Source organism: Malaclemys terrapin, chromosome 6 (genome assembly GCF_027887155.1).
Source record: "Malaclemys terrapin pileata isolate rMalTer1 chromosome 6, rMalTer1.hap1, whole genome shotgun sequence".
Classification (NCBI taxonomy): Eukaryota; Metazoa; Chordata; order Testudines; family Emydidae; genus Malaclemys; species Malaclemys terrapin.
The window spans coordinates 130,065,493-130,093,230 of NC_071510.1; the positions used below are offsets into that span (position 1 = coordinate 130,065,493).

The 27,738-nt window shown below is 57.0% G+C and overlaps 1 protein-coding gene across 7 annotated transcripts in view; it reads right to left on the reverse strand.

Moving 5' to 3' along the window:
- CNTFR (ciliary neurotrophic factor receptor) overlaps positions 1 to 27,738 on the reverse strand; it is a 443,800-nt gene that overhangs the window by 7,872 nt on the left and 408,190 nt on the right. For all 7 annotated transcript variants that reach the window (XM_054033198.1, XM_054033199.1, XM_054033201.1 and 4 more), the window contains one exon: positions 3,747 to 3,927. In XM_054033198.1, coding sequence (XP_053889173.1) covers positions 3,747 to 3,927 — 181 coding nt within the window. The remainder of the gene's footprint in view (positions 1 to 3,746; positions 3,928 to 27,738) is intronic.

Sequence of the window (27,738 nt, forward strand, 5' to 3'; positions counted from 1 at the left end):
TGTGCCTCAGGTCCCCCTGCCACACAGACCTGGGCAGGGGTGTCCGCCCCAGGTTGGAACGTGGAGGTCTCCGCTCTGGGGGGACCAGCTGGTGATAGCGGCTCTAGGGGGGTGGCTCGACTTGACTGCTACATGTGGCTGGCGTCCTCTGTGAGGGGGGTTAGAGAGAGAGAGAGAAAGCTCCTGGTGGGAGTGCCAGTCGCGTGGATGGTGATTTGGGCTCACCCCTGGGGAAATCTGGCCAGACCCATCTCCCTTTGGGGTCCTCCCCCATCCTACGATGCTCCAGATTCCCATGGGTGTGCGCTGTCTCCTGCAAGGCGGCACCAGCAGGAGGTGAACAGGGCCGTGAATCCACACGGGGGCCCAGGCCCTTGGCTGGGTCTGGGCAGAGGAATGGTGTGGCTTGGCTGGATTGTGATGAACAAGGCGTGAGCAGGTGTTGCCTCCCAGCCTGGCCTCCGGAGGCCTCGTCGCACCAGATGCACAGAGCCCCCTGACATCACAGGCCTCTGACATCACCATCAGGGTGGGGACAAGTTTCATGACATCATCAGACATGTCAGACTTCATGGTGTCATCAGGGCTGTGACTCAAGGCCTCTGACATCACCCTCACAGCATGTCATGTGCCCTGAGTCGCCCTTAGCCTCAGCGAGGCCTGTCAGGAGCCTTAGGACATCGTGAGCACTGCAACTCACAAGTTTCACGACCTCATCAGCCTGCGCCCCCGGAGCAGCTAGCGCCCCCTAGCCACAGCCGTTTTTCCTGGTCCCTTGCACTGGGCTGTATTCCTGGCAAACACCCCCTCCCCCCCAGCCATTCCCCTATTCCCCCCGAGAGCAGGCCCTGAGGGGCCCTAACCCAGAATTCCCTCCAGCCCATCTGGGGCCCCCACCTCCATAGCGCTGCCAGAGCAGAATCACCGCCAGCTCCTTCCTAATTGGTGCCCTGGGCAGGAGCCAAGGGGCAGCAGTGTCAGTCCAACAGCTGGAGAGCAGGCGGGGGGAACCGACCACTAGTCACATGCTGACTGGAACGGCCACCGGGGCCATGGGCCAATCCTGGGCGGGGAGCGGGAGGCTCTCAGCAGGTGCTTAGCCAAACCTCTCCAAGGTGTCCGGGAGACAGAGAAAGGGAGGAGCAGAGGCTAATTCAGAGGGGTCCGGTGCAGGTCAGCTATTTCAGAGCAATTGTCATTGTGTGTGCATCAAGAGGTGTGCAAAGGGGGGTGCGTGCCAGAAGTGTGCATGCAAGTCATGCATGTGCATTCAAGGTGGTGTGTGCATGCATATGAAGAGATGTGTGTGTGAGTCAACCTGCAGCGACACTTGTATAGTGTGTCACGCTCCCAAAGGATTAGTGAACTGCACTGGAGAAAGCCGGGGGTGTGTGCGTATTCATGTGAGCGTTCACACGCCTCAGAGAGTGTCTGTGAGCGAGTCTAGCTGTGTGTGTAAACGGGTGAATGCGTGTTTGTAAGCACTCGGCTGTATGTTTGGGTGATGTTCGGGTGTGTGTGACTGTAGGTGTGTCACTCTGCAGGGGTTTGTGTATGCGTCTGAGGCGGCATGTGTCTGAATGGCTGCAAATTACTGGCTCTGTCTGATACGCTTCATGCACCAGAGTCCTGGCAGGTGCCGCAGCCTCCAGAGGGCACATCTCGGTGTATCTTCCTTCAGCTTGAGAGCAAGCAGCCCGGGGTTCTTCCTCAGTGAGGGTCTCCCCGCTCGCCTGCATGCCCCATGCGGGCGAGGCTCCTTCGACTCACACAGCTAGCAGCCCAGGGCTTTGCGCACACACACACACACACACACACACAGAGTGTCAGCAGTGCCAAGGCCTCGCACACCCACGGCCGGTAGTGCCGAGGATTTGCGCAGCGCTGAGAAGTTGGACGCTCGCCCAGTTCGCTGCGAGAAGCAGTGATTTGTTTGCTCTGGGGATGTGGATTGCCCAACCTCCTGGCAGTCAGTGCCAGTTGGGGGAACCGAGCCGGCGGCCGCTCCAGTCCTTCTGGGAAACCGAAGGCCGACGTGAATTTGGCCGCGGTCCCAGCTCTTTCCTAGAAACAGGGGCTCGTTAACTTGGTACCTTTTCTTTCTAATTGGCGTGGCTCCGAGCCATTGTGCGGGGTCGGAGGGCTGGTCAGCACTCCACTGAATTAACCTTCCGACGAATCCTTAGCGCTTCTTCGCGAGCCGGAGGCCAGCGCTGGGAGGAGTTGAGTCAGCACCAGGGGCGGCTCTATGTACTTTGCTGCCCCAAGCACAGCAGTCAGGCGGCTTTCGGCGGCACGCCTGCAGGAGTTTCCGTCAGTCCTGCGCCTTCGGCGTACCCGCCGCCAAATTGCTGCCGAAACCGCAGGACCAGCGGACCTCCCACAGGCATGCCGCCAAAGGCAGCCTGACTGCCGCCCTCACGGCGACCGGCACATCGGCCCCCGCGGCTTGCCACCCCAGGCACACGCTTGGAGCGCTGGTGCCTGGAGCTGCCCCTGGTCAGCACAGGCCGGGCCACCATCTGACATGCCGGCTGAAATGCTGTACGCAGCTGGGGGGGGGAGTGTGCCCGCCGGGGGGCTGGTACACAGCCGGGTCCTGGTGGAGGCCAAACCTCGCTGGCTCTTAGCCAAACCTCTCAAAGGTGTCAGGGCAAGAGACAGAAGCAGAGGCTAATTCTGAGGGCACCTGCAGGGCTCTGTCGTTTCCGAGCAGCATGTGTGTGGACAGGTGTTTTGTGCATGGGTGAGCGTCCAGGACATTTGCATGTGTGTGTTGTGTGTCGAGGAGAGAGAAGCCCCTGTTTGTAGGTGTGTATGACCGGAGAAGAACAGAATGCAACAGCTCGAGATGGAGGGAGGAGGCGTCTGGCCCGAGTCACGGCCCGGGACAGGCTGGAGGGAGCCCCATCAGATGCACTGACAACACCAAGGGGCTTGGGCCTTGTCTCTCGTTTCGTTTCTCCCCACTCTCCAGCAGGAGCTCCAGTGTCACAGCTGGGCAGATCTAGTGTGGACAGCATAGGCATTATGGGCCCATACCTAAGGCCCCAGCCCCTGGAGTCACGTGATGAATCCAAATCTCAGCTGCCATTTAAAAGTAATGTGTTTCTGTCCTTCATGGATGCACAGAAAAGCTTGAAAATGTGCCCTAAGTTAACTGATGCCTACCTGAGTATGCAGAGAGCCTGAACCAATAGCTCCAGGAGCTGGGGGACTGCCCCCTGCAGCTGGATCCTGAAACCTGCTGCCACCTGGAGGAAGGGCAGGGCCTCTGGGTCCCTGGGCTGCTTTCTGGCGAGTGCCAGTGCTCCTGACCTCCAGCTGCCCCATGATGTAGTGCACCAGCTTGACAGGGGGAGGTCTAGTGGATTAGAGACTGGAAGGCAGGACTCCTGGTTCTGTCCCTGGCACTGGGAGGACAGTGGGGTCTAGTGGTCAAAGCAGGGGGGCTGGGAGTTAGGACTCCTGGGTTCTGTGAGCAGCTCTGGGAGGGGAGTGTTGTCTTGTATGTCAGAGCAGGAGGCTGGGAGCCAGGACTCCTGGGTTCTCGTCCTGATTCTGCTACTTGCTGTGTGAACTTGGGCAAACACCCCCCCGCCCGCCACCCCTTCGTGGGGCCTGACTCCCCGCCTCCCACCAGCTGTGCAGCAGCAGTGATGCCAAGCCCTTGGCAGGAGAGGGGTCAACCCCCCGGGCCCCGCTGCACCGTCCCTGCTGGGCCCCCTGCTGCCTGGCACCCTCACCTGCCACCTGGGCTTCTGTGGTGAGGTGCTTGGGCTCCTCCGTCCAGGGCGTGGCGTGCACAGCGACGCTCCAGTCGCTCCACGTGCCGATGTCGTTGTCCTTGGCGGCCACCTGGATGATGTACTCCTTGCCGGCGTAGGCGTCGGTGATGGTGTGGGACGTCCCGTCCGACAGCTCCACCTGCATGGGGAGAGGGGAGGGGCGGTCACTGGGGCACGGGCGCGTCCCTAGGGGAAGGTCTGTGGAGAGAGGCTAGAGGGGACCCCGGGGCTTGGGCAGGGCCTCTCCTTGGGCGTGGACAGGGAGCTAGGCCCACGGAGCATATGGGGCATAGGGATGGGGGAATGGAGGGGGAGGGGATGGGGCACAGGAATGGAGGGGGAGGCTTAGTCCCTGCCCCCAGGCCTCCCCCCACCAGAGCTCGGCCTGACACACCAGCCTAAGCAGCAGGCCAGCCAGTGTGCCCAGGCAGTGCCTGTGAGCGCCAGAGTCACTGAACGTGGGCTGGGGGCGGGGAGACATGGATAGAGACCAAGGAGCGTGAGACGGAGGGGAGGGACAGAGACAGGGGCCAGGGCTCTATTGGCCACCTCTCCGCCCCCCTGGTAGTGCCCCGGGCACCGCCAGCCCTGCCTGCAGGGGACGCTGTGCAGGGGGAGCTGGCTGCAGAAGGGCAGGAGGCCAGGCCCAGCGTCCCCACTCACAACGGGCCGAGCCTGAGTGCATCCTCCCAGCTGAGCTCTCCCTGAGACCCAGAGCCACAGCCCCCACTGCACTCCGGTGCCCCACTCAGCAGCCATGATGCCCAGGACACCGGGCAGCAGCCCAGAGGGGCACAGGTAAGTCCTAGGGTGGTCCTTTCTTTCCGAGGGAGGAGGGGTCTTTTCACACAAGACGCCCTCTGTGGATTCTGGGCTGATGCAGGGAATGACCCCTGGCCACACCCCTGCCACTGTCAGGCAGAGCTTTGGGCAGGGGGAGGTGGTGGGGGGGAACAACATTTCATGTTAGTGAGGTTTCCTCCTCGCCACAAAGCCTGGACACTCCATTGTTGTCAAACGAAAGCCGGGATTTTGGAGCACAGCTCTGGGGCGAGAGGGTGAAATCCGCAGCGGCAGATTGACCAAATCCACGGGGCTCTGCTCCGTCCGTCATAAGCAACCCTACCATAACAAACCTCGTGCACGAGCGCCCCTCCGGTAACAAACCCGCCACCTAGCAGTCATGAGCAATCCTGCAGTAACAAACGGGGACTGGCACGCCTAAGCCAACGAGAACAACATACCTGCCCAGCATCCAGGAGCACCCTACGATAACAAATCAGCGCGTGGAGCCCAGCGCGCAGGGACAGCCTGCCACCAACAAACCAGCCGGCCCATGTGAGGGAAGGAAAAGCAGTACAGGGACTAGGGAGCTCTCAGGTTTAGGCTTTCAGGGGCTCAGCATAAAATGGAAAGGACGCTGCTTTGTGAAGTGCTGGGCAGTTGTAGCCGTGTTGGTGCCAGGATATCGGACAGACGGGTTGGGGAAGGCAAAGCCTTCTCTTGGCCCCACTTCTGTGGGAGAGCTCCCAAATGCACGGCTTTCCTGCTCGAGCGAAGGCCAGACAGACTGTGGAAAGGACCCCCGGCGGATTTCCGCTGCGAGCCCATGTCACCCCACTCTCCAGGACCTGGCTCCCTGGGGCTACGGGAGGCACTGTGACCACCTGGCATTACAGGAGGGTTGCCCAGCCGCCGCACGGCACGCTTGGTGCGATGCGTTAACGCCGAGGCATTCGCCTTCGCGACCTCTGGGACTCCGTGCTTGAGTTCGACTTTGGCCACGAGTCAAATGAGCCAGTGGGTCTCTCCTCAGTCGCCAGCAGGTGTCTGTCCACACAGGCGCCAACTTTCTTCTTGCCGGGTGGGTGCTCCACCCCGCAATGCCCCCGAGACCACGCTGCCACCCCACCCCTTCCCCCAAGGCCCCACCCTCGCTCCGCCTCTTCCCACCCCTGCTCTGCCCCCTCCCCTCAGTGCCTCCTGCCCACCATCGGGTGGCTGGTGGGTGCTGAGCACCCACAATTTTTTTTCCATGGGTGCTCCAGCCCCACAGCACCCAAGGATTCGGCATTTATGTCTGTCCACATTTCAGAACCATCACAGAGCTCAGCATTGCTCCGAGCTGAGCGTCGGGGAGAGACCAGCATTGAGGGGATCAGCAGAAGGGGGCGGGGGCAGGTTGGACGATCAGGGGGCTGCAAGTCGCAATGGAGGTGCATCGGCGCAGCTCTGGGCAGGCAGGCTACGACTGGACGAGCAGTGGGACTCCAGGTCAGGGCTGGGGGGCACTCACCAGAGGTGTGGAGGGGAAGCCAGAAGACAGAACTGAGGCATGCTGGGAGCGCTGCACGGGGACGTACCTGCGCTGGGCCTTACTTACACTGGAGTGTCGTGCCTGCTACACGTACACCGTGTGTAACACCCAGCCCTCGCGCTGCGAAACCAAAGGGGTGAGGCTCATTATTCTGCACGGCCAATGGCAAAGAGGGAACCCAGGGGAAATCGCTGGCTTGAAGGCCCATCTCCAGAGCACATTCCAGTGAACACACAGCGCAGTAAGTTGTAGCCGTGTTGGTGCCAGGATATCGGACAGACAGGGTGGGGAAGGCAAAGCCTTCTCTTGGCCCCACTTCTGTGGGAGAGCTCCCAAATGCACGGCTTTCCTGCTCGAGCAAAGGCCAGACAGACTGTGGAAAGGACCCCCGATGGATTTCCACAGGATCTCTTGGCTTTTGCCTTTGGGCACATGACCTAGGGCATATCATAGAATCATAGAATATCAGGGTTGGAAGGGACCTCAGGAGGTATCTAGTCCAACCCCCTGCTCAAAGCAGAACCAACCCCAACTAAATTGTGAACACTACAATCTTCAGTCCACCTGTGTACGGGGGAGAAGCTGCCCAGGGCTTCTCGCCTCCGGTGGGGAGATCCACGCCTAGAGTCTGGTCAGCTGCCGTGCTCCCAGTGGGGAGCTGGGACCCCAGAGGGCAGCAATCCACACCAGGAGCCTGGGTGTCAGCCCGGCTAGGGAGCCGGCTTTCTTCTCAATGTCACCGCTCCAGCTATGGATAACCTGCCTTATGTCGACCTAACTGTAGTGTAGACTGAACGCAGGAACAGAGTCAACTACATTTCCCCAAAGGTAGCCCAGCACCCTGGATTTCGCGGGCTTGGATCTGAGATCTCCTCGGCGGAAGTCTGTGCTGGAGAGCGGGGCTGGTTCTCACTTCATCCAAATCCACTTGCTTGGCCCTACTTGATACGTCTTCAGTGCTGTGCATCCCAGATCCTCCCCAGGCGTGAACCGGCACCACGGCACAGACTTCAGCAGCGCGGTGTCAGTTTTCACCAGCTGAGGATCTGTCCTGTTCCATTTAACATAACACAGGGACATTACGACTTGCCATACAGGAACAGACCAATGGTCCATCCAGCCTGGTGCCCTGGCTCCCTGCTACGTTGGGTCAGACCACTGGCCCATGAAGTCAGACGTCCCGTCTCCCTGGCACACCAGACCAAACGCACCCTCCACTCCTCTCACTGGCAGGTCCAGTGCCAGGAGTGTAGGAATTAAATCCCCTGCATTTGCCCATTCACCTCCCCGCATGGCTCTCCTGGTCTTGGATACAGCTCTGTGTTACATGACGCATGCAGAGAGTTTGATCAAACCCAGGGGCAATGTGCTGATTCGCCTGATGCGCACGTCTGCATGTGTGGACACCATGTGACTTCCACGCAGGCAGAAGGAGCTGCACTGTCCTCTCTCCTTCTCCAGCACCAGCTCACACCTCCTCTGCGCTCTACCCCTGGTTATCTCAACCCTGAGCCTGTTGGATTCTCAGACCTCCTGAACCAAGCCCGGGCCTTCCTAGCTCCTGATGTCACTGGCCAGAGTCACTCCCCAGCCTGGTGCGAGGACGTGCACGGTGCCATTATCTTCTCACCTGCCTTCCAGTCACACCACATCATCTGGTGTCTGTTCCACTGGCACCGCCGCTGGAAACCTGCAGCCCATGGACCCTCTGGATGGGTGCTGTCAGACAGGCGGGAGGGGGCCGTCATGTTTGCCATAAGAAACCTCAGTATCAACAGGACAATGGTACCCTCCTGCGAGCCCTGCGTTTAACCCACGCACTGCTGCCGCCTACTTCCCATCCACGGCGCGGGAGTCCTTATAAACAGCCCCATGTGCAATCGGCAAGACTTGCTCACGCCCGCTCCCTTCCTTCACGGCCTGCGCTGACACAAGCCATCTTCTCTCCAGACACATGTGGCTAATAAACATGTCTGAGTGCATGAAGGATTGCGAGGGGTCTGACATGACCCATCTGCTCGGCTCAGGGGCGGGGAAGTTGGCCTCTGCTCTCAATTCTGGAGCTCAGGAGGCCAACGGAGAACAGAGGCAGGAGGGATAGAACCGGAGCTGAGACACTGACCATGAAGCTCCCGTGTCCTTCCCCCCTCTCCCTGGCCGAGAGCATGGGCCAGATCTCAGCTCAGCAGTCAGAGGGGGGAGAGGAAGCCGCTCCCTTTGTGGCCCGGGGTGTTCAGCGTGAGCCCAAATCTATGCAAGAGCAGAGGGAAAATTCAAGGGACATTATGTGCTGGCGTCCCGGGGGGGCAACTTGGATAGTGGGTGTGTGAGGTGGGAAGCCGCCGGGAATCTGGAAACCACCTGTCAGTCCGAGGCTGCCGATGAACTGATGGGACAGTCTGAAACTTCCGCTGTTGTCTGTAGAGTAACAGTGAGTAATATGAATGCCCCAAACTAGGGCAGAGTAACTCCATCAATCTCCTTGGGGCCCCAGCTGAACAAACAGCCGAGTTTTTAAAGAGCGAAATTCAGCTACGGGAGCAAGGTGGAGATCCCCACCCTCCCAGCACACTGCGCAGCCGCACATTCCGCCAGTGAAAAACGAGACAGACACGTTACGCCATTGCAACCACTTCCCGCTGGCCTGACACCCTCCCCAGGGCAAAGAAACCGTTACCCAGCATGTGCTGAGAGCTGGACTCTTTCTGGGGGTGCCCCCGGGAGGACGACCGACAGACCAAGGAGATGTGCCCGCTGAGACAGCCGGCCCAGGAATAGTGCAGTGCAAGGCTAGCGGTGTGCAAAGGGAGTAGGGTGACCAGATGACCCCATTTTGTAGGGATAGTCCTGATGGTTGGGTCTTTTTCTTATATAGGCACCTATTACCCCCCACCCCCTGTCCCGATTGTTCACATTTGCTATCTGTGTGCATGGGTGTGAGTGCAGGGTGTGTGTGTGTGAAAGAGTGTCAGTGTGCACATAGGTGTGAGTGCAGGGTGTGTGTGCGGAATTGTGTCAGTGTGTGTGCATGGGTGTGAGTGCAGGGCATGTGTGTATGGAATTGTGTCAGTGTGTGTGCATGTGTGTGTGTGTGTGTGTGTGTGTGTGTATGGAAGCGTGTCAGTGTGTGCGCATGTGTGTGAGTGCAGGGCATGTGTGTATGAACGCGTGTCAGTGTGTGTGCTTGGGTGTACGTGCTGGGCATGTGTGTGTGTAAGAATGTCAGTGCGTGTGCATGGGTGTGTGTGCTGGGCGTGTGTGGGTGGAACTGTGTCAGTGTGTGTGCTGGGCATGTGTGTGTGTAAGAGTGTCAGTGCGTGTGCATCGGTGTGTGTGCTGGGCATGTGTGTGTGGAAGAGTGTCAGTGCACGTGCGATGCAGAGAGAGCGATGGGTCCCCCTAGGGAGTTAATAGGAATTATTGATGGCATCTGATTTCCTCTGGAAAGCTGGAGTGTCCCCCTCCTCTCTGGAAATAACAAAATCTGCCTCCCCCCCCCACATCAGCTCCCCCTCCCCACCCCATGCTTACGTAATCCTTTGGAGCCACTGAGGGAGCCCATGGTTTACAGCTGCGGCGCATTCCTGGGCCTCTCGCTCTGGGCCGCACATCCAGGGCTAATTCAACACCGACTTCAAAGCCACGCACATGAGGATATTCCCTCCCCACCCCGCCCCATGGAGGGGGAGCCCCACACGAGCTGCGGGGAGCTCACAGGCTCTCAGCCCCACTGTAAGGGCCCTGCTAACGCCCCCGTGTCGGCCTGGGGCCGTGGCTATTATATGCTTGATCCGCCCCAGTGTGGTCCCCGCTGCTGCGGATGGGGCCTGTGGCCTGGGAATGCGACTAGCACAGGCCGACTGTCTGCCGATCTCTAGACACACAACCAAAGCCCGTCCCCGGGGTACGATCCCCCTGGCATAGGGGCACATGCTGCGTTTGGGGCTGGAGCCTCCGTTCCCATCTGTTTGTGGGGCCCATTCCGGATCCAGTGGCAGGTTGCTGCCATCTCTCCACTAGCTCGAGAACCCCCACATCAAACGCCTGCCAATATTATCTGACACTATAATCTCTCCCCCCTCCCCACCGCCAGACAGGAGGGAAGTCTGGGGCCCAGCTTTAACAGCTGACAAAGCTGATTGGGACCAAACCCCAATGCAATCCGCACAGCTGCCGCTCCGCCAGCAACGCCCCCCACACCCACAGGACTCCACAATCACAGCTGCAGAGCAGAACTGGGCCCGTTCCCCCTGCTAATCAACATGCAGACAGGAATATTCCACTTCTGGGGCCACCTCCGCCAAAGCAGCAAAGCAGCCCTCTGCCACAAAGCGCCGGAGCAGCAAAAATTCAGTCGGTCGCTCTCGAAGGTACCTAGATTCAGAGATTCCAAGGCCAGAAGGGAGCACTGTGATCATCTCCTCTGTCCTCCTGTAGAGCGCAGGCCAGACACCTGCCCTACACTAATCCCTAGAGCAGAGCTGTTAGCAAATCAGCCCATCTTGAACTGAAAACGATCGGTGATGGAGACTCCACCACGACCCTGGGGAACGTCTTCCACAGTTAATTGCTGTCACTGGTAAAAATTTAGGCCTTATTTCCAGTCGGAATGTGTCTAGCTTCAATTTCCAGCCGTTGGATCTTTCTCTGCTAGACTGAAGGGCCCATGATTAAATAGTTGTGCTCCATGTGGGTACGTATAGTTTGCAATCAAGTCACCCCGCACCCTTCCCTTGGTTAAGACTGAGCGCCATGAGGCTATCCCGGTAACACCTGTTTTCTAACCCTTTGCTGATTCTCGTGGTTCTTCTCTGAACCTTCTGCAATTTATCAACATCCTTCTTGAACCGTGGGCACCAGACCTGGATCCCAGCAGCGGTCGCACCAGTGCCGAACACAGAGATAAAATAACCACTCTGCTCCCACTGGAGATTCCCCTCGTGATGTATCATGGACTCGCATTGGTCCTTTCAGCCACAGCGTTGCACTGGGAGCTCAGGTTCATAGAATCATAGACTATCAGGGTTGGAAGGGACCTCAGGAGGTCATCTAGTCCAACCCCCTGCTCAAAGCAGGACCTAATCCCAACTAAATCAGCTTATTACCCATCGCGATCCCCAGGTTTATCAGAGTCACTGCTTCCCAGGGCAGAGTCCCCCACCGTGGAAGTGTGGTCTGCGTTCTTTGCTCCTAGACGGTTCCCAGTACCCAACAAAACCACACACCCCTTCTACTGTCGGCTCTTTGGGGCAGGGACCACGTCTTTGCTCTGTGGCTGTACAGCAACAACAGACTGCCGGGCCAGCTCTGGGGCTCCTCCTGCGACAGAAATACGACGTGAACTTCCCGGCGAATGGGCTGACCAAGCCTGTCCCAGACTGAAAGATGCTGAAGGTGCTAGTGATGCAAGTCACAGGGAAGCACAAATCAAAAGCAGCACCACGCTAGCCTGCTGTGCAACCCTGCTCGGAAAAATCGCGCCAGCAGCTGAGCGGCAGAGCCAGAGCAGACCGTCCCCAAGTACGGTCAAGGACCCTAAACCGGAGGTGGAAATTGGAGACACCAAGCAGTGCTGACGCAGAGAAAAGACGCTGTCTGGCCAATGTGACAGAGGCAGGCGTCCTCAGCCGGTGTGAACCGGCCCAGCCCTGCTGAGGAGCCGACCTGTGGTTTTCGTGGTGCAGAGGCTGGGATCTGACACTTCTACACAGTCCCGTTACTCGGTCTTCTGCTCTGAGTCTGGGACAGTCCTGGAGTGTGTGCGTGTGAGTGTCTGGGGGATGGCTAGGCTGGAGCTGGGAGCTGTGATTCCCAGCCCACGCGGGTGTGTCTACACCAGCTCTGCTAGTGCCCAGATACGGTGCTGTGTCTGCCGTGGCATGGATGGTGGCGCAGGCCCAGGGGGTGAGGTGGGATTGTACCCACGTCAGTTAGCCCAAGAGGCTGCCCGTACGGTACTAGCGCAGATACATGTACAGGAGCTGGGAATTGCCCCCCCTGCCCAAATGTAGCCCTACCCTGCGTGAGACTGTCTGTGAGCAACTGTACCTGCGTCTCCTTCCAGGCATGCGTGAAACTCAACTGTGCCTACGTTGGGGAACACTCATGTGAGGTGTGTGTAGCTGTGGCACATGTGTGTTGGAGATCGTTGGTGTGACATGGGTGCGATTATGTGCATTTGTGGTGCTGTGCTGTGGGTATCTGTGGTGCTGTCCGCTGGTGTGTATTTGTGGTGCCGTGTATTGGTGTGTATTTGTGGTGATGCATGCTGGTGTGTATTTGTGGTGCCGTGTATTGGTGTGTATTTGTGGTGATGCATGCTGGTGTGTATTTGTGGTGTCGTGTATTGGTGTGTATTTGTGGTGATGCATGCTGGTGTGTATTTGTGGTACTGTGTATTGGTGTGTATTTGTGATGGTGTATATGTGTGGTACTGCACACTGGTGTGCATCTAAGGTGCTGTGTATTGGTGTATACTTGTGGTGCTGCGCTCTGGTGTGTATTTGTGGTGCTGGTAGGTATTTGTGGTGCTGCACGCTGGTATGTATTTGTGGTGCTGGTATGCATTTGTGGTGCTGGTATGTATTTGTGGTATGTGTGCTGGTGTGTATTTGTGGTGCTGCACGCTGGTGTGTATTTGTAGTGCTGTGTGTTGTTTCATGTCACCCATGCTGCCCCACGCAGCATCCCCCTGCCACCACCAAGCTGATCCTGCAGAGGTCGGGTTTGCCCTGGGACCCACAGGGCATCGGCCCCTTGGTTCGCCTTGAGCCAGCCTGGGCGTGGAGCCGCTGGGGAGCCGCGGAGGCAGGTCCCGGTCCCCGGCTCTGCTGCAGTGGTGGAGGAGGGGGACCAGGGGGAAGCTGAGATTTGTTTCACAAAAGCTCCGATTCCCTTTGTGCCCTGCATTGCATCAGGGCCCTGCTGCCTCGTGCCAGGCGGCTGGGCCCATCCCTCGCTGTGCTGCCAGCCGGACCCCCAGCCAACCTCCACGCTGGGGGGCCGGCGCACGGAAAGCCCCCCAGCTCGGCCGCTCAGGGTTTGCACTCCCCACCCTGCTCTGGGCTCTCCCCTCGGCGTGGCTGCTGGACGGAGCTGAGGCTTGGGACACGATGGGGGAACCGGCGCCAACGGCAACACATAGAAAGTTACGGCCCAGCCCCAGAATGTCTCGGGCTCCGGCTCGAGGGCCGGCACTTGCCCTAGAGGCTCCGTGGAAGACCCAGGGGACTTTACTCAACTGCCCCCAAGCATGGCAAGATTTCCGATAGAAACGCAGCCACACCCCCCCTTTCCCTGCAAAGCTTCCCCCCCTCCCGGCCCAATTATACTGCAGCCTCAGCTGTGCATCACCCGCTCGGGGGTCAAACTGGCTCTCAGATCTGAGTCCGGCTCCGCCCGCCCTTCCCTGTTTGATGCTGGGAAGATGCTGGGACAGTGCCAGGGGAGCGCCGCCGGGTGTCACTAGTCATTTGGAAACGAGCGCGAGATGAAAGGGACCGTGGCTGCAGGCACTTAGACAGCAACAGCCGATCACTGTTCCTGGCCTGGGAAAGGCCGGCGCTGGGGCGGAGGAGCCGGGGGGGGCTTTGCAGATTCAAGGACCAAGGCTAGAGGCCAACTGCCTGCGTCACAGAGGAGGCGAATGAGCGGGCCCGGCGAGGTGATCTCATGGGGCTGTTGAGGGGGCCGTCAGGCTGACCCAAGGTGGGTCACTTGGAGGTGGGACCTATAGAATCATAAAACAGAACTGGAAGGGACCCCGAGAAGTCTCTAGTCCAGTCCCTTGCACTCAAGGCAGGACTAAGTGTTACACCTCTACCCCGATACAATGCTGTCCTCAGGAGCCAAAAAATCTTACCGTGTTATCGGTGAAACCGTGTTATATTGAACTTGCTTTGATCCGCTGGAGTGCGCAGCCCTGCCCTCCCGGAGCGCTGTTTTACCGCGTTATATCCGAATTCATGTGATATTGGGTCGCGTTATATCGGGGTAGAGGTGTATCTAGACCAGTGGTCTCCAAAGTGGAGTGCGCGAGAGGATCCTTCGGGGTGCGTGGCAGGAGGAGCGCCGCCGGAGCAGTGCTGCTTTTTTTTTTTTTTTTTGCTTCGACAGTTCGGCCGGGAGCAGGGGGTGCATGCTCAAAATTTTTTTACTGATAGGGGTGCGCGATCAAAAAAGTTTGTAGACCACTGATCTAGACCATCACTGACAGGTGTTTGTCCAACCTGCTCTTAAACATCCCCAGTGATGGAGATTCCACAACCTCCCGAGGTAATTTATTCCAGTGCTTAACCACCCTGACAGTTCGGAAGATTTTCCTAATGTCCAACCTAAACCGCCCTTGCTGCAGTCTTCTCTTCTCCAGACTAAACAAACCCAATTTTTTCAATCTTCCCTCACGGGGCATGTTTTCTAGCCCTTTCATCATTTTTGTTGCTCTTCTCTGGACTTTCTCCAATTTGTCCACCTGGGTGCTGCAGATGGAGGTGGGACAGATAGCTGTGGACAAGGCCCCAGAAATCTCCCCTCACTTCTCTCCCCTCTGGAAGAACCTCTGTGCAGACAGCGGACCGCAGGCCCCCAGCAAGTCTCCCATCCGCCAATTTGTTTATCTGTCCGCCTTGGCTCCCGATTACTTTTTGGTGGTCAGTGCACTCGGGGGTTATCGGTCACCAGCTGGTCCCTTGCTCGTGGACAATCTTTGCTAGGTAGCCCGTATCCCCCTTGGTTTGAATTCACTCCGCTGCTCCGGGCTGCAGCCCTCTCGGCCAGCCTTCAGCAGGCAGACCTGGAATGGGCTGCCCCAGAGAACTCCAAGACCTCTCTCTCAGCCTGCAGCCACCAAAATCCACATTCAGTTCAGAGCAGACACGAAGTTGAGTGAACACGGTTGATCTGCACCTCCTGCCTGCACAAGCAAGAGGTTCCTGGAGTGGGGGAGAAGGTGGGGCCAGCAGACAGTTCTCTCTCTAGGTTCTTCTCTAGCTTCTCTCATTGGGGTTGCTAAGCACCACACAACACCTGTAAGGTGGGGGAAATAACATTATTCCCATTGTGCAGCTAGGGGAAACTGAGGACCAGACAGAGGAAGTGACTTGACCCCAAAGTCACATGGTGTCAGCGGCAGTGCTGGGAACTCTCAAGTCCCCAGCCAAATCCCGTAAGCACAGGGCCAACGCCCATCCACGTGAGTGATGGATCCAGCTTCCAAAGGGCTCTTAGCAGCAGCCTCAGTGCAAGGGAACACAGGAACGAAAGCTATTTACTGGAGGCAACGGACCGAGTCCTCACGAGAGATGGGACACAGAGAGGTGACAGCTCCTGGGACAGTCCCTCTGTGCAAATGCCTTTGCAGGGAGAGACGCATAAGAGAGCCCCCCGGGGGACGGAGACAAGGGATGGCAGATGGATGACATGAGCCATCTGACTGAAAAAGACGGATTTCCTCCTCCCCCTGGATTTACTTTGTTGACTGCTCTACAGTAGGATGAAGACCACCAGGATCAGGCTGCTGGGTGTGCGATGTAGCCGGGGTCGGAGAAGCAGAGGGAAGGGGAGGAGAGCCTGGATGCGGGGGGAGTAAGATATTGCTACCCTCTACGAGGAGACCTCACCTCAGTGGAGCCACGCCAGGTCTCAGCTGAGATCTGTCAGACAGGCCGCGGCTTGGGTTCTAACCAGACATGCAAACCTGTGAAAAAAACGCAGAAATTGGGCTTGTTTTTGGCTTAATTGGCTTGTGAGTTGCTTGTTGGCCTAGTTTTTTGGCTTGTAGCTTGTTGCTTGTTGTAGCTTGTGGCTTCTTTTTCTTGATCGGCTCCTGGCAAGCAGGGGCAAGGGGGGGAGAGAGTCAGGGGTGCACAGCCGGCCCACCCCAGTCCCAGACTGCACGCCGGGGGGATCTAGTCACACAGAGTATTGGGGTTCTTAGAGATTGGCTTGTTTTGGCCTTGTTTTGAAATGGGATTAGCTTGATTTTGGTCTTATTTTGAAAGTCGGGGTGCTTATTTACCACCTGAAAGTTGGCCACTGTGGTTCTAACCCAAAGCAGAACGTAGATCCATGGAGGCGAGGGGTCACCGCTGGCTTTGGCCCATCATGCCGTGCGTGAGATTCCCAGCTGCCTTCGTGAGATGGAGCACCCAAGCATCTGGGGATGTGCTCTCTCCTGACCAAGGAATGCCTTCTGCAGGCCGTGCAGTGACCCCCACTCCTCCTGGAGCCAAAGGGCACCCGAGGGGCGCTCAGCGCCGTGCAGGATTCGTCCCCCGGTTGACATGCTGTTAAACACGAGAGGAAGGCTGCGCGGAATATCTCCACCCGGCCCTCCGCCCCCGTTCTGTGCCGCGCCTTTGTCAAAACAGACCCCCGCGCTGCAGCATAATGAGGGTAGATTGTAATTGCAGTCATTATGCTTCCTCTCCCGCACACGCTCCCTCGCTGCTCGGATGGAAAAACACGGGCTTCGGTGTCTCTCCCGGGCCCTTCCCCCACCCCCACGGAGTCTCCCCAGCCTTGGGGAGAAAGGAGATCATGTCCATCTGGCTTTGTGCTCACCTGGTGCAGAGACACCAGCCAGTGCCAGGCCTGCTTCACACCGACTCGGAGTCGGCATAGGGCATTTTCATGGGTCCCCCGCTGCCTCCCGCACGCTCCTCTGGGACCCCGCTGCTCAGCAAGCAGCTGCACTTCCTGGGGGTCAGGGTTTCAAGCCCCCTGCCGTGGAGGTGGCACTGGACAGAGCTGCAAGCCGGGGATGGAGCATTTAAAGCCGCACTTCACAGTGTGTCCGCTTGATGGCACCAAAGAATTTTTAAATACATTTGCCATTCACCAGCCACCATAACACAAACTAACTGGGAAAGCCGCCTGGTGTGCATCCTGAGGTCTCGGCAAGCACACAGGTTCCCCTCAGCTGCTCCCCGAGGGGCAGCGGGTGTCCTTGGAGGCAGAGAAAACACAGGACTTGGTTGCAACGACTATTTCGGCGATTCCTGATTGTGGCTGCTGGGCACAGACAGACCTCGGGGTTCCCACGGGCGCCTGAGCTCCCAGCCCGTGCTGCCTAGTGTCACCATGCAGGGGGTCGCGGCTGGCACCGAAAGGACTGCTGAGTGCAGCACAGTAGGGTTTCTACCCCAGCCAGAACTGGGGCACTGTGCTAAGCGAGGCAAGCGTGAGCCACAAGCTCCCGAGTATGGAAAAAGGGCAGGCGAGGCCACCAGGGGGCGCCAGCCATGCCTACTCTGCCCCCGCCGCATTGGTATTCACACGTTGGACTAGCTCTGCCAATCCCCATCTTCCGTTTCTTTGTCATGGCAACAAGCAAGAAGGCGGAGCAATGGAGAGCCAATCAAAGCGCAGGCTGTGGAAAGCAGCTTGGGAGCCCCAGTGAGCCCTTCTGGCTGCTCCCGGAGTCCCCTCTGAAGCCCGTTCCCACTGCGCCTCTCCCTCCATGGGGTGCACGACCCCTAACTGCAAGTTGCTGAGGGGTAGGAAGAGCCCCGCGGAGCCAGCTTGTGCGTTCCCCGGGGAACCATGCTGGGCGGCGCCCTCGGACTGGGACATGTTGGGAAGTGAAGAGATTTCCAGACTGACCGTGCACGATTGAGACAGGCAGCCCCGCCTGGGCGCCTGGCCAACCTCGGCCCCACTGACATTCCCCTGATACTAGTTGTGCCCAGCTCTTCTGCAGAGACCCAACAAGGGGTGTGTGTGTGTGAGGGGAGAGCGACACTGAAGGCTGCAATCCCTCAGTGCCCCGATCCCCAGTTTGATCCTCTGGCCTGTTACCAGCTAGCTTCCTGCCCTCCGCCTTCCACCGGATCCCACACCGTCACTGGTGACAAGCATCTCCCCCAGCTGCCAGACCGTTCCTCGCCCCTTCAGAGATGATCCTCTCCCTCCCCAAACCCAGACCCTTCCCAGTTGCCAAAGCCCCCCTCACCTCGTGTGTCCCGTCCCCATGGCAGGGGGTCATACAAGTGGTCCTGGTTTCAAACATTGGGCCACCTTAATAAATGTAGGTGTTTTGTACTTCTCGGGTCTTTCCCCAAGCCCTGGTCAGGGCTTTCCAGGGAGTGCCCCAGCCTAAGGCACAGAGCCTGAGGGAAATGGAAGGCAGCACATTTAAAACTGAACAAAGGAACATACGAGACACACTTCGTCTGTGGAACTCATTGCCACAAGATATCAGTGTGGCCAAGAGCTAATCAGGACCTATTCAGGGATAGGATATTTGCATGGATAACAAGAATATCCAGTGTTATAAGAAAAATAACTGAAGAAACCCTCCTTTTTCAAGGCGAACCCCTAAACATTGGCAGGAGCTTCCCCCGGGTTGAGGAGGTTGAGTCTATAACTCTCTACTGCAGGGCCCTCGCACCTTCCTCTGAGGCAGCCGGTACTGGCCATTACGTGAGACAGAATGGCAGGCTAGATGGGCCCCTGGGCTGATTCTGTCTGACAGTTCCTCTGTTCCTAGGACTAATGTCTGCTATCTACCAAATAAACAAACCAAGAATTACCAGGTCTTCAGTCACCCCGGACCAGAGCCATCCTGGGAACTTACAAGAGAAAAAGAACGAGCTACAATGAATTGGGCACATGCCTGGCTGGGAGTCACCGAAAGCCATCCCCCATCTGGCTCAGCAACCCTGGAGAGCGGCAGTCCACTCCCTAGCTGGGCAGTGGCCACTGGAGGTTTGGTGTCCACTGGCCCCATGTTGTTGGCAGTGGCAGAAGAGGGCCAGGGCACCAAGCGGGCCAAAGAGACTGAACCTGCCCTCCCAGTTAAGAGAAGCCACAGGGCAACGCTACCATCGGGGCAGCGCAGATGGAGAGGAGGCAAAGAAAGCAAACCCTCTCCTCTCAAATAACCCATCGTTAGTGAGACCTGCAGGCACGGGGCTCCTTGGCTGGCTTGGACACCCCAAATTCTGCACTCGATCCACTAATGGTACTCCAGGGAAACGCCAACAGAAAGAGGCTGTATTTACACCAGGGTAACTAGTGGGGCTCACTGGGAGTAGTGGGGTAAAGTAAGACCTGACCTGAACCAAAATTCCAGCCCAACCTGACGTGCAGACAGGGGTCAGCGCTGCCTCTGCGCCCCACAGCGCTGGCTGGGCGTGGAAAGGGACTCACCCCAACGCAGTGACTCAGGCCATCCGGGTGCCGGATGCACCAGATGCACCGGGTCGAGGAACCCAAAGGGCGGCAGACCTGGAACAGTGGCCTGGGCCTGAGTAGCTGGAGAGTGGAGTAGACGCTCCATACGAAGTGGCGGAGCGCTCACGACTGCAGTGATTCCAGGGCAGCTTAGCTCAGCTGTTAGTGTGACGGGCGTCGGGCAAAGCTTTGCAGCGTCCAGCCTCTGGCCGGCCAGCCCAAGCGGTTTCCAGCCCCTGGATTAGGGTTTGCACCAATAAGGCAGCGAGCACACGGAGAGCTGGGAAAGGATCCGACCCGACGGACAGCCAGATCGGTGGGGGGAGGAGGGGCAAAGAGGCAGCATCAAAGGGAGAGAAATTCCTTAATCCGCGTCCCTGCCACACAGGGACAAAAGTGGGTGAAAGCTGGGAATGGTAATTTTTTTGGCCGGGGGGGCCACGTTTCGCAGTCCGCTTTGTGCACCTGCCAAAAGTCACTGGGGCTGGCTGCAAAGCAGGGCGGAGATTAATGAAGGCTCAATAGGCAGTGCAATGCAGGGCGATTAGCATTGCAAAAAAAAAAAAAAAAATCCTGACTCCTTGAAGCCAGTTATTCAGCTGTCCACGCTGACAGCTTGTGCAGGAAAGCTCAGCCATTCTTCCACTGTCTGTCCTGTCCCACCTCCACCGCCCAGCTCTCCGAGTGACAACGTCCTCCCCTTGGAGTTTCCTCAGCCCCCTTTTCCACCAGTGCCTCCACCTGCTAACTGAGTGGGGACAACTGGCTTTAGAACGGGGCCCAAGTCCTCAGCATAGGGATGCCCCCCAACCAGGACCAGGGAGGGAGCTGGGGGGGGCTCAGGGACTCCCATGGTATTATAAAGCAGAGGGTCCCCAGAGCCCTATGTCCTGATGTCCGTGCTAGACACCGAGGGAAGTGGCAGACCCGTGCGTGAAAGGGAGGTGACGGTCGGTCTAGGCAGAGCGATGTCCCCTGCTAACGAGGGCTGGCTGAGCGCTCTCTTCTGCGGGCTGCCTCCGTCGCTTGCTAATAAGCTCCGGACTCTAGGACGCAAGCCAAGCTTGGAGGCCGTCTCGTCAGCTCTGAGGCAATGTGGACAGAGGAGAGGTGGGACTCACGCAGGGCCACTGAGCAGCTCTGCCAGGCCGGCGGTCTGCAATGAGGAAGGGGCTCCAGCCGGGGCGCCGTGTGACCCGGAGGCACAGCGCACAGGCGACAGGGAGGCGATGGTGTGGGATGTGGCGTGCTGGGCAGCGCAAGGCCGCAATGGGGCAGGGGAGGGGTGGGGCAGAGCCTGGTCTGCAGCAGAGCCTAACAGAGGGGGGCAGGATCTTGACAACTCCTGCCCCCAGGGTCCCTTCCAGCTGGGACCAGACCCTTCTCCTCCCCCTCGCCCCAGCCCCTGCGCTACCTCTCCAGGCCTACAACACAGGTCTCCCTGGAGCATGGAGCAGAGCCCAGGGGAGGAGGGGGCTGGGAAGACATGATGACCCATTGGGTGACCCTGGTCAAGTCCCTTCCTCCCTTTGTGTCTCTGTCAATGGGGACAATGGCAGCGATCCCCCCGCCCCCCAGGCTGCAGGGCGGATGGAGGAGTGGACGCAAGCAGGGGGACGTGCCCAAGGATCATTGCTGCTCAGCTCTCACTCCTTGTAGGTGCCGGTGACACGCAGACTGGACTTTGGGCTTTGCCCCCCAGTGCAGATTCCAGCTCTACCTCCCCCCACCCCCCCGCTATATCACCCGCTGGGCCCGGGGTACCGAGAATCAGGGACACCAGCTTGTATAGGAACGGGAGCGACCCAAACCTTGGCCCATGACGCCAACTGAGCCCCCAACCCGTGGGGCACTCTCTAGCTGGAGCTCCTGGCTGGGTTCCAGCAGGCACTCAGACACGGGGCTATAGATACATGATTAGCTTTGCCTGAGTTGTTAGGCGCATGCTGGCAGGCTCAGGTCTAACACCAAGGGAAGAGAGCAAAGGGATTGCTGGCAGAGCTCTGTGTGTGGGGAGCCAAGGGCTGGGATAGTGGGGGGGGGGTCAGCACTGGGGGGCATTGGCAGAGCTGGGGAGGAAGAGCTCAGGGCTGGGATAGCAGGGGCTGGTGGTCGGGACGGGGGGGCATTGGCAGAGCTGGAGGGGGGGCAGGCTGGGACAACAGAGAGCTGTGAGTCGGAACTGAGGTGCGTAGGAAGTTTGCTACCAACAGCCCCCTAGGCCTCCCTCCAGACACTGCCATTAATCCCTCACTCCTGGCAATTCCTCCCCATATGGAGGTGTTCAAAGCTCGTTTAATCCCGTCCGTGCCCTGGGGCTCTAGCATTGCCCCACACGCTGAATGGGAAGCGGCCCAGCGAGGCGCTAAACTACCTGCAGCCGACGTCCGGTCCCTCCATGGGACCCCGCACTCCCTCACCATGTGCACCATCCTGTTCACTCAGCGCTTCCCCACCCCACGCCTGGCTGCCCCGCTCCCAATTTGCCCGCGGGGGTAAAAAGCTGGGGCAAAACCCAACCTGCGTTCCTGGTGCACTCTGGCAGGTCGCTAGGTGAGCTGCAGCCGGGCCTGAGGTCCAGAAGGCCCTTTGAAGGGACATGAACAATCCCCCACCGCAGAGAGGGGGTGGGGGTGGGGGCTGTTTGAACTGTCTGGAACCTCTGCATCCCACATGAAAACGTGTTAGCCGGCTCCCCGCCTGCTGGGTTCTGCTTTCCATTCTTCCACACCTCCCACCCTCCGCCCTCCCTCCTGACAACACACAGGCTCACAGCCTGCAGCCTGCTAGGAACGGGGGTGTCTCTCTGCATCCCAGTGCGCGGAGCCATGCACTGCCCCGAGGAAGCAGCGCTTCCCCCTGCCCCAGTGGGGGGCACCGCTGAGTCACACGCAGGTCGGATGCAGTGAGAGCTGACCCAGGCACCCTGAGGGCATCCACTCCCTCTCAGTCCCCTTCTTGCATTTCTCAGGGGCGGAGGCATAGGCGTGGTTTGACTGGCAGCTTCAGTCAGACCAATGGGGCCACGCGGGGAGGGAGTGGGGGGCAAATTCTGCGCCTGCCTGAGGCTTGCAGTTTGGGGGGGCAACGCCTCCCCCTCTCAAAATTATGACCATGAGTGGAGGTGCTTCGGGGCAGCCGTGCGGCCACGGTGTGGCATGGGAGATGAAGTCTGGGTGGGGAGCCTGGCGCACCTGAACGACCACTCCCACGAGACCCGGGGCGGGGGGGCGTGTCAGAGCGGGAATATTGCCGTTTTCAGGCGCTCGGGTTCTCAGAGTTGCCCAGACACTTTTGGCAAACAAATCCATGCCAATGCATGGATCGCGCTGAATGGAGAACCCCATTTCCCACCGAAAAGCAGTTTGGGTGGAAAACGTGGGAGCGGCCCCAGTGTGACGACGGGGGTGGGGGAAGCAGCCAAAGGGAAAGAGGAGGCTGCCGTGAGGGGTACAGCAGAAGGGGTGCTAAGAACGGAGTGAATAAGCAAAGAGGGGCAGAACTGGGAGGGGCCTTGAAGGGAGAACAAGAAGTCTGAACTCGGCAAGGTGGGGTTCCCATTAAAGAGCAGGGAACCCCATTAAATGGGACCAGCAAAGGGGAAAAAAACCCACTGGATCTGTGCCCGTTTCTGTTTCTTTGCACCGGATGAAGAAGGGCTGGAAGGTTATTTGAAATACGCATATAAATCAATTAAAGGGCAGGGCATGGGAATCCTACATCCAATACCAATGCAGCCCTGACCAACCCAGGAGATGCGGTAACCTGGGGTTAGGCCACCTGAACTACGGTCCTAGGGCACAACGTTTTTCACAGCCGAGTGACATAGCTAGGTCAATCTAATTTTTAAATGTGGCCTAGCTAAGGTTTAACCAAAACAAGCTTGGTTTAAATTGAAATAAGAGTGTCCACTCTGACTTTAGTACCAGCTTAAGTAAATCAATTTAGAATCACTCCTTTGGTTAAACAGGTGCAGTTGTGTGTGTAGACAAGCCCTTAGGCAGAGTCTTTAAAACGCTTTGGGTTTCCATTCCTCTTGGTCGATGTCTATTTAAGTCCGAAGTCCAATGGGCCTTTGTTAAAGATTCCCCATCCCCTTCCATGAAGGCAGGATCTCCCAACACACATGCTTTGAGACCACCGAGCTGACAACCCTGATATCTCTAGGGGAAAATGCCGTTAGAAACCTTCCACATTTCCAGGCTTTCTTTATCTGTCACAAAGAGACATGCTGGAGACTCGCTCCCGTCTGGGCCCCGAGGAGTCCCCGGTCAGTGGTGTTTTTAGCCTTTCCTGCTCTGGGTGTTCCCCATAGACATAGGGATGTTTTTCAGTTATTAACGACCGTGATGATTCTGGTTTCCAGGCTCCTCGCTGGCTGAGCGCTGTGCATCCTCAAGAGGAAATGGGAATTCACCGCTCGCCCAGGCGGAGGCAGCCCGGCTACGGCCTGCAGAAGATTTCTGCTTTGCTTCAGGTTAGTTGGCTTCCTCATTAACATGTCAAGGGAGTAGTCATAAACAGAACCCTGCCGTGAGAGCGCAAACCCCTCCTCGCCTGACCCCCCCTTCTCTCTCTGATTAAAGACCAGACTCCGCCATCTCTCCTGGCCTCCTCCCTCCTAGGGTGGGCCCACTGAGACCAGTGGACCCGCTGGCTGAGTCAGACTCGACTGCACCCGCTTACAGATGTGGCCCAAGGACGGGGTCAGCCCATTACTCAACGAGGGGGCGGGGAAACAACAATAGAAAATGGGGAAATGCTAAATGACATTTTTGTTTCGGTTTTCACCAAAACGGTTAGTAGCGATTGGACGTCTAACATAGCGAACGCCAGTGAAAATGAGGTAGGATCAGAGGCTCAAATAGACAAAGAACAAGTTAAAAATTACTGAGACAAGTTAGATGTCTTCAAGCCACCAGGGCCTGATGAAATACATCCTAGAATACTCAAGGAGCTGACTGAGGAGATACCTGAGCCATCAGCGATTATCTTTGAGAAGTCATGGAAGACGGGAGAGATTCCAGAGGACTGGAAAAGTGCAAATCTAGTGCCCATCTATAAAAAGGAAAATAAGGGGAACACGGGGAATTACAGACCAGTCAGCTGGAAAGATAATGGAGCAAATAATTAAGCAAACAATTTGCAAACACCTAGAAGATAATAAGGTGATAAGTATGAGTTAGCATGGATTTGTCAAGAACAAATTATGTCAAACCAACTTAATAGTTTTTGTTGACAGGGTAACAAGCACTGTGGATAGGGGAGAAGTGGTAGATGTGGTATATTTTGACTTTAGTAAGGCTTTTGATACTGTCTCTCATGACCTTCTCAACAAACTAGGGAAATACGACCTAGATGAAGCTACTATAAGGTGGGTGCATAACTGCTTGGAAAACGGTTCCCAGACAGTAGTTATCAGTGGTTCACAGTCAAGCTGGAAGGGCATAACGAGTGGGGTCCTGCATAGATCAGTTCTGGGTCTGATTCTGTTCAATATCTTCATCAATGATTTAGATAATGGCATAGAGAGTACGCTTATAAAGTTTGTGGATGATACCAAGCTCGGAGGGGTTGCAAATGTTTTGGAGGATAGGATTAAAATTCAAAATGATCTGGACAAACTGGAGCAATTGTCTGAAGTAAATAGGATGAAATTCTATAAGGACAAATGCAGAGTACTCCACTTAGGAAGGAACAATCATCTACACACACACACACAAAATGGGCAATGACTGCCTAGGAAGGAGTGCGGCAGAAAGGGATCTGGGGGTCATAGTGGATCACAAGCTCAATATGAGTCAACAGTGTAACACTGTTGCAAAAAAAGCAAACATCAATCTGGGATGTATTAGCGGGAGTGTTGTAAGCAAGACACGAGAAGTAATTCTTCCGCTCTACTCTGCACTGATTAGGCCTCAACTGGAGTCTTGTGTCCAGTTCTGGGCCTTACATTTCAGGAAAGATGTGGACAAATTGGAGAAAGTCCAGAGAAGAGCAACAAAAATGATGAAAGGTCTAGAAAACATGACCTATGAGGGAAGGTTGAAAAAATTGGGTTTGTTTAGTCTGGAGAAGGGAAGACTGAGAGGGGACACGATACCAGTTTTCAACTACATAAAGTGTTGTTACAAGGAGGAGGGAGAAAAATTGTTCTTCTTAACCTCTGAGGATAGGACAAGAAGCAATGGGCTTAAATTGCAGCAAGGGAGGTTTAGGTTGGACATTAGGAAAAACTTCTTAACTGTCAGGGTGGTTAAGCACTGGAATAAAGTACCTAGGGAGGTTGTGGAATCTCCATCATTGGGGATTTTTAAGAGCAGGTTGGACAAACACCTGTCAGGGATGGTCTAGATAATACTGAGTCCTGCCCTGAGTGCAGGGGACTGGACTAGATGACTTCTCAAGGTCCCTTCCAGTTCTATGGTTCGAAAGCTGCTTGTGATTTGGGGGTCTCAATATTTGGGTGCCCCACTGGAGACAGCTGAGAAGAGTCTGATTTTCAGACAGTGCTCAGCCCCTGCCCTCTGCTAGCCACAGCAACCTGAGACACCTCCCAGGGGCCAGCCCCCGTCCTTATCACAACTGAAAGATACAGCTGGGCTCTAGTCCAAACACACCCATTGGACTGGGAGCAGGAAGCCATTCAGGAAGGCCTGTGGCCCGTGTCATACAGGTCAGGCTAAACAAGTCTGCGACTCTCTGGAAATCTTAGCTTTAATCTAATTCCTGAACAGCTATGCAGCTCCATGAATCCCTGTGAAACTTTTCCTTCTGTTCCTCCCACTGGCCCAGCTCCAGCAGAGAGGGCTCAGGGAGGCTGGTGTTCTGAGCACAGCCGTGCCTCACCCGGCTCTGGTGGTTACAGCGCAGTGCACAGCCGTGCCTCAGACGACACGGTGGTTACAGCGCAGTGCCTGAGGGTCACGTGTTTGCGACCGGAGGGCTTCCACTGCTGCTACCACCAAGCAGGGCCACCTTGGGGGGGGGGGGGGGGGGGGGGAGGGGGGAATTTGCCTCGCCCACCCCCCCATTTGAGAGGGCCCCAAAACTGAGCAGCATTGCAGCCTAGCACACTGGATTCCAGTGTCACTCAGGTTTGGCCTGGTTGCTGCTCCAAGGGACAGGAGCTGCTGCCGCGGGGTGAACGCAGAGCAGGCTTGCACTGCAATGCCCGCCCCTCCAACCCCCCCCCCCCCAGCAGCCCAGACTCTCCTTGGGGGTCCTTGTTTTGGAAGCGGGGGAGGGGCTCAGTTTCAGTGCGACCCCAACGGAGCTGACCCAGTGGCAGCAATGGAGGGCGTTTCAGGGAAAGAACGCAAATCCAAAAGGCTTGTGGAACGTAGGTCCCACATAGCGAATAGTTCCAATAGGAAAGCCCCCCCGTAGCAAGCAAACACCTCCACCAGTGAGGAATTTTACTCCCCTGACTAACCCCCTCCACTCCAGGGGAAACACTCACCTGACTAAAGTTAATCCTGGGCTTACGTAATTGACCAGCTCTGTTTTGCAGGCATCCTAAGAGGGAGGAAGATTGTGTGTTTGCACTTGCTTGTGTGGGTCTGTTCCGCGTGCATTTAGGGGAAGGCATGCAAACATGCGTGGGTGTGGGTGTTTGCATGCACAGGTGTGTGCATGAACATACCTGTGTGCATCTGAATGTGTGCATTCATGCAAATGTGTGTGCATGTCGTTGTGTGCATATGTGGGTAGGAGTGTGTGTGTGTGTACCTGCTCAGCAGGTCCCCCAGCTACTGCCTTAGGGTACGTCCACACTGCAATCACGGGGTGTGATTGTAGCTCGTGTAGACATACCTGGGCTAGCTTTAAGCTAGCTAGCTCAGGTCCCGGAGCAGTGAGGCTGTGGCAGCGTGGCCTAGGCAGGTGAGTAATTACGCAGGGTTCCTGGCTGGGTTGTACAGCCCACACTGCCGGGCTTCGCTAGTCCAGGACCCGAACTAGCTAGACCATAACTAGCTCAGGTATGTTTACACAGGCTGCAATCAGACCTCCTGACTGCAATGTAGCCAGAACCTCGGGGACAAGCTGGCTTTGAAGGTCCAGTCCTACGAGGTGCCCAACTCTTCCTAGTTGCTAGCAATTCATGTCCAAGGTCATGGGAGTTAAGGGCGCTCATCCCTGTGTCTCAGCCCAGCCCCTGGGACTACGGACACAAAGCAATAAACGTTGGGAGTAGTATGTGTCTCTGCCTCTGTTACTTGCTAATTGTTAGTCTTTATTTTCAATGTGATAGAGGCACTTTACAGACATGCTCCTTGCTGCAGTATGTGCCAGACCCAATCCTCCAACACCCCAGACAGCGGGGAAGAAGGGAAATCCCATTGAAGATCTTGGATGGTTTCTCAGGATGCACTGCTAATGCCCCCCGCCCTGTCCCCCAAGCTGCACCGGCCACTAATGGAGGTTTGTAAGACCATTTTTCTTAGTGATCCGCCCCTG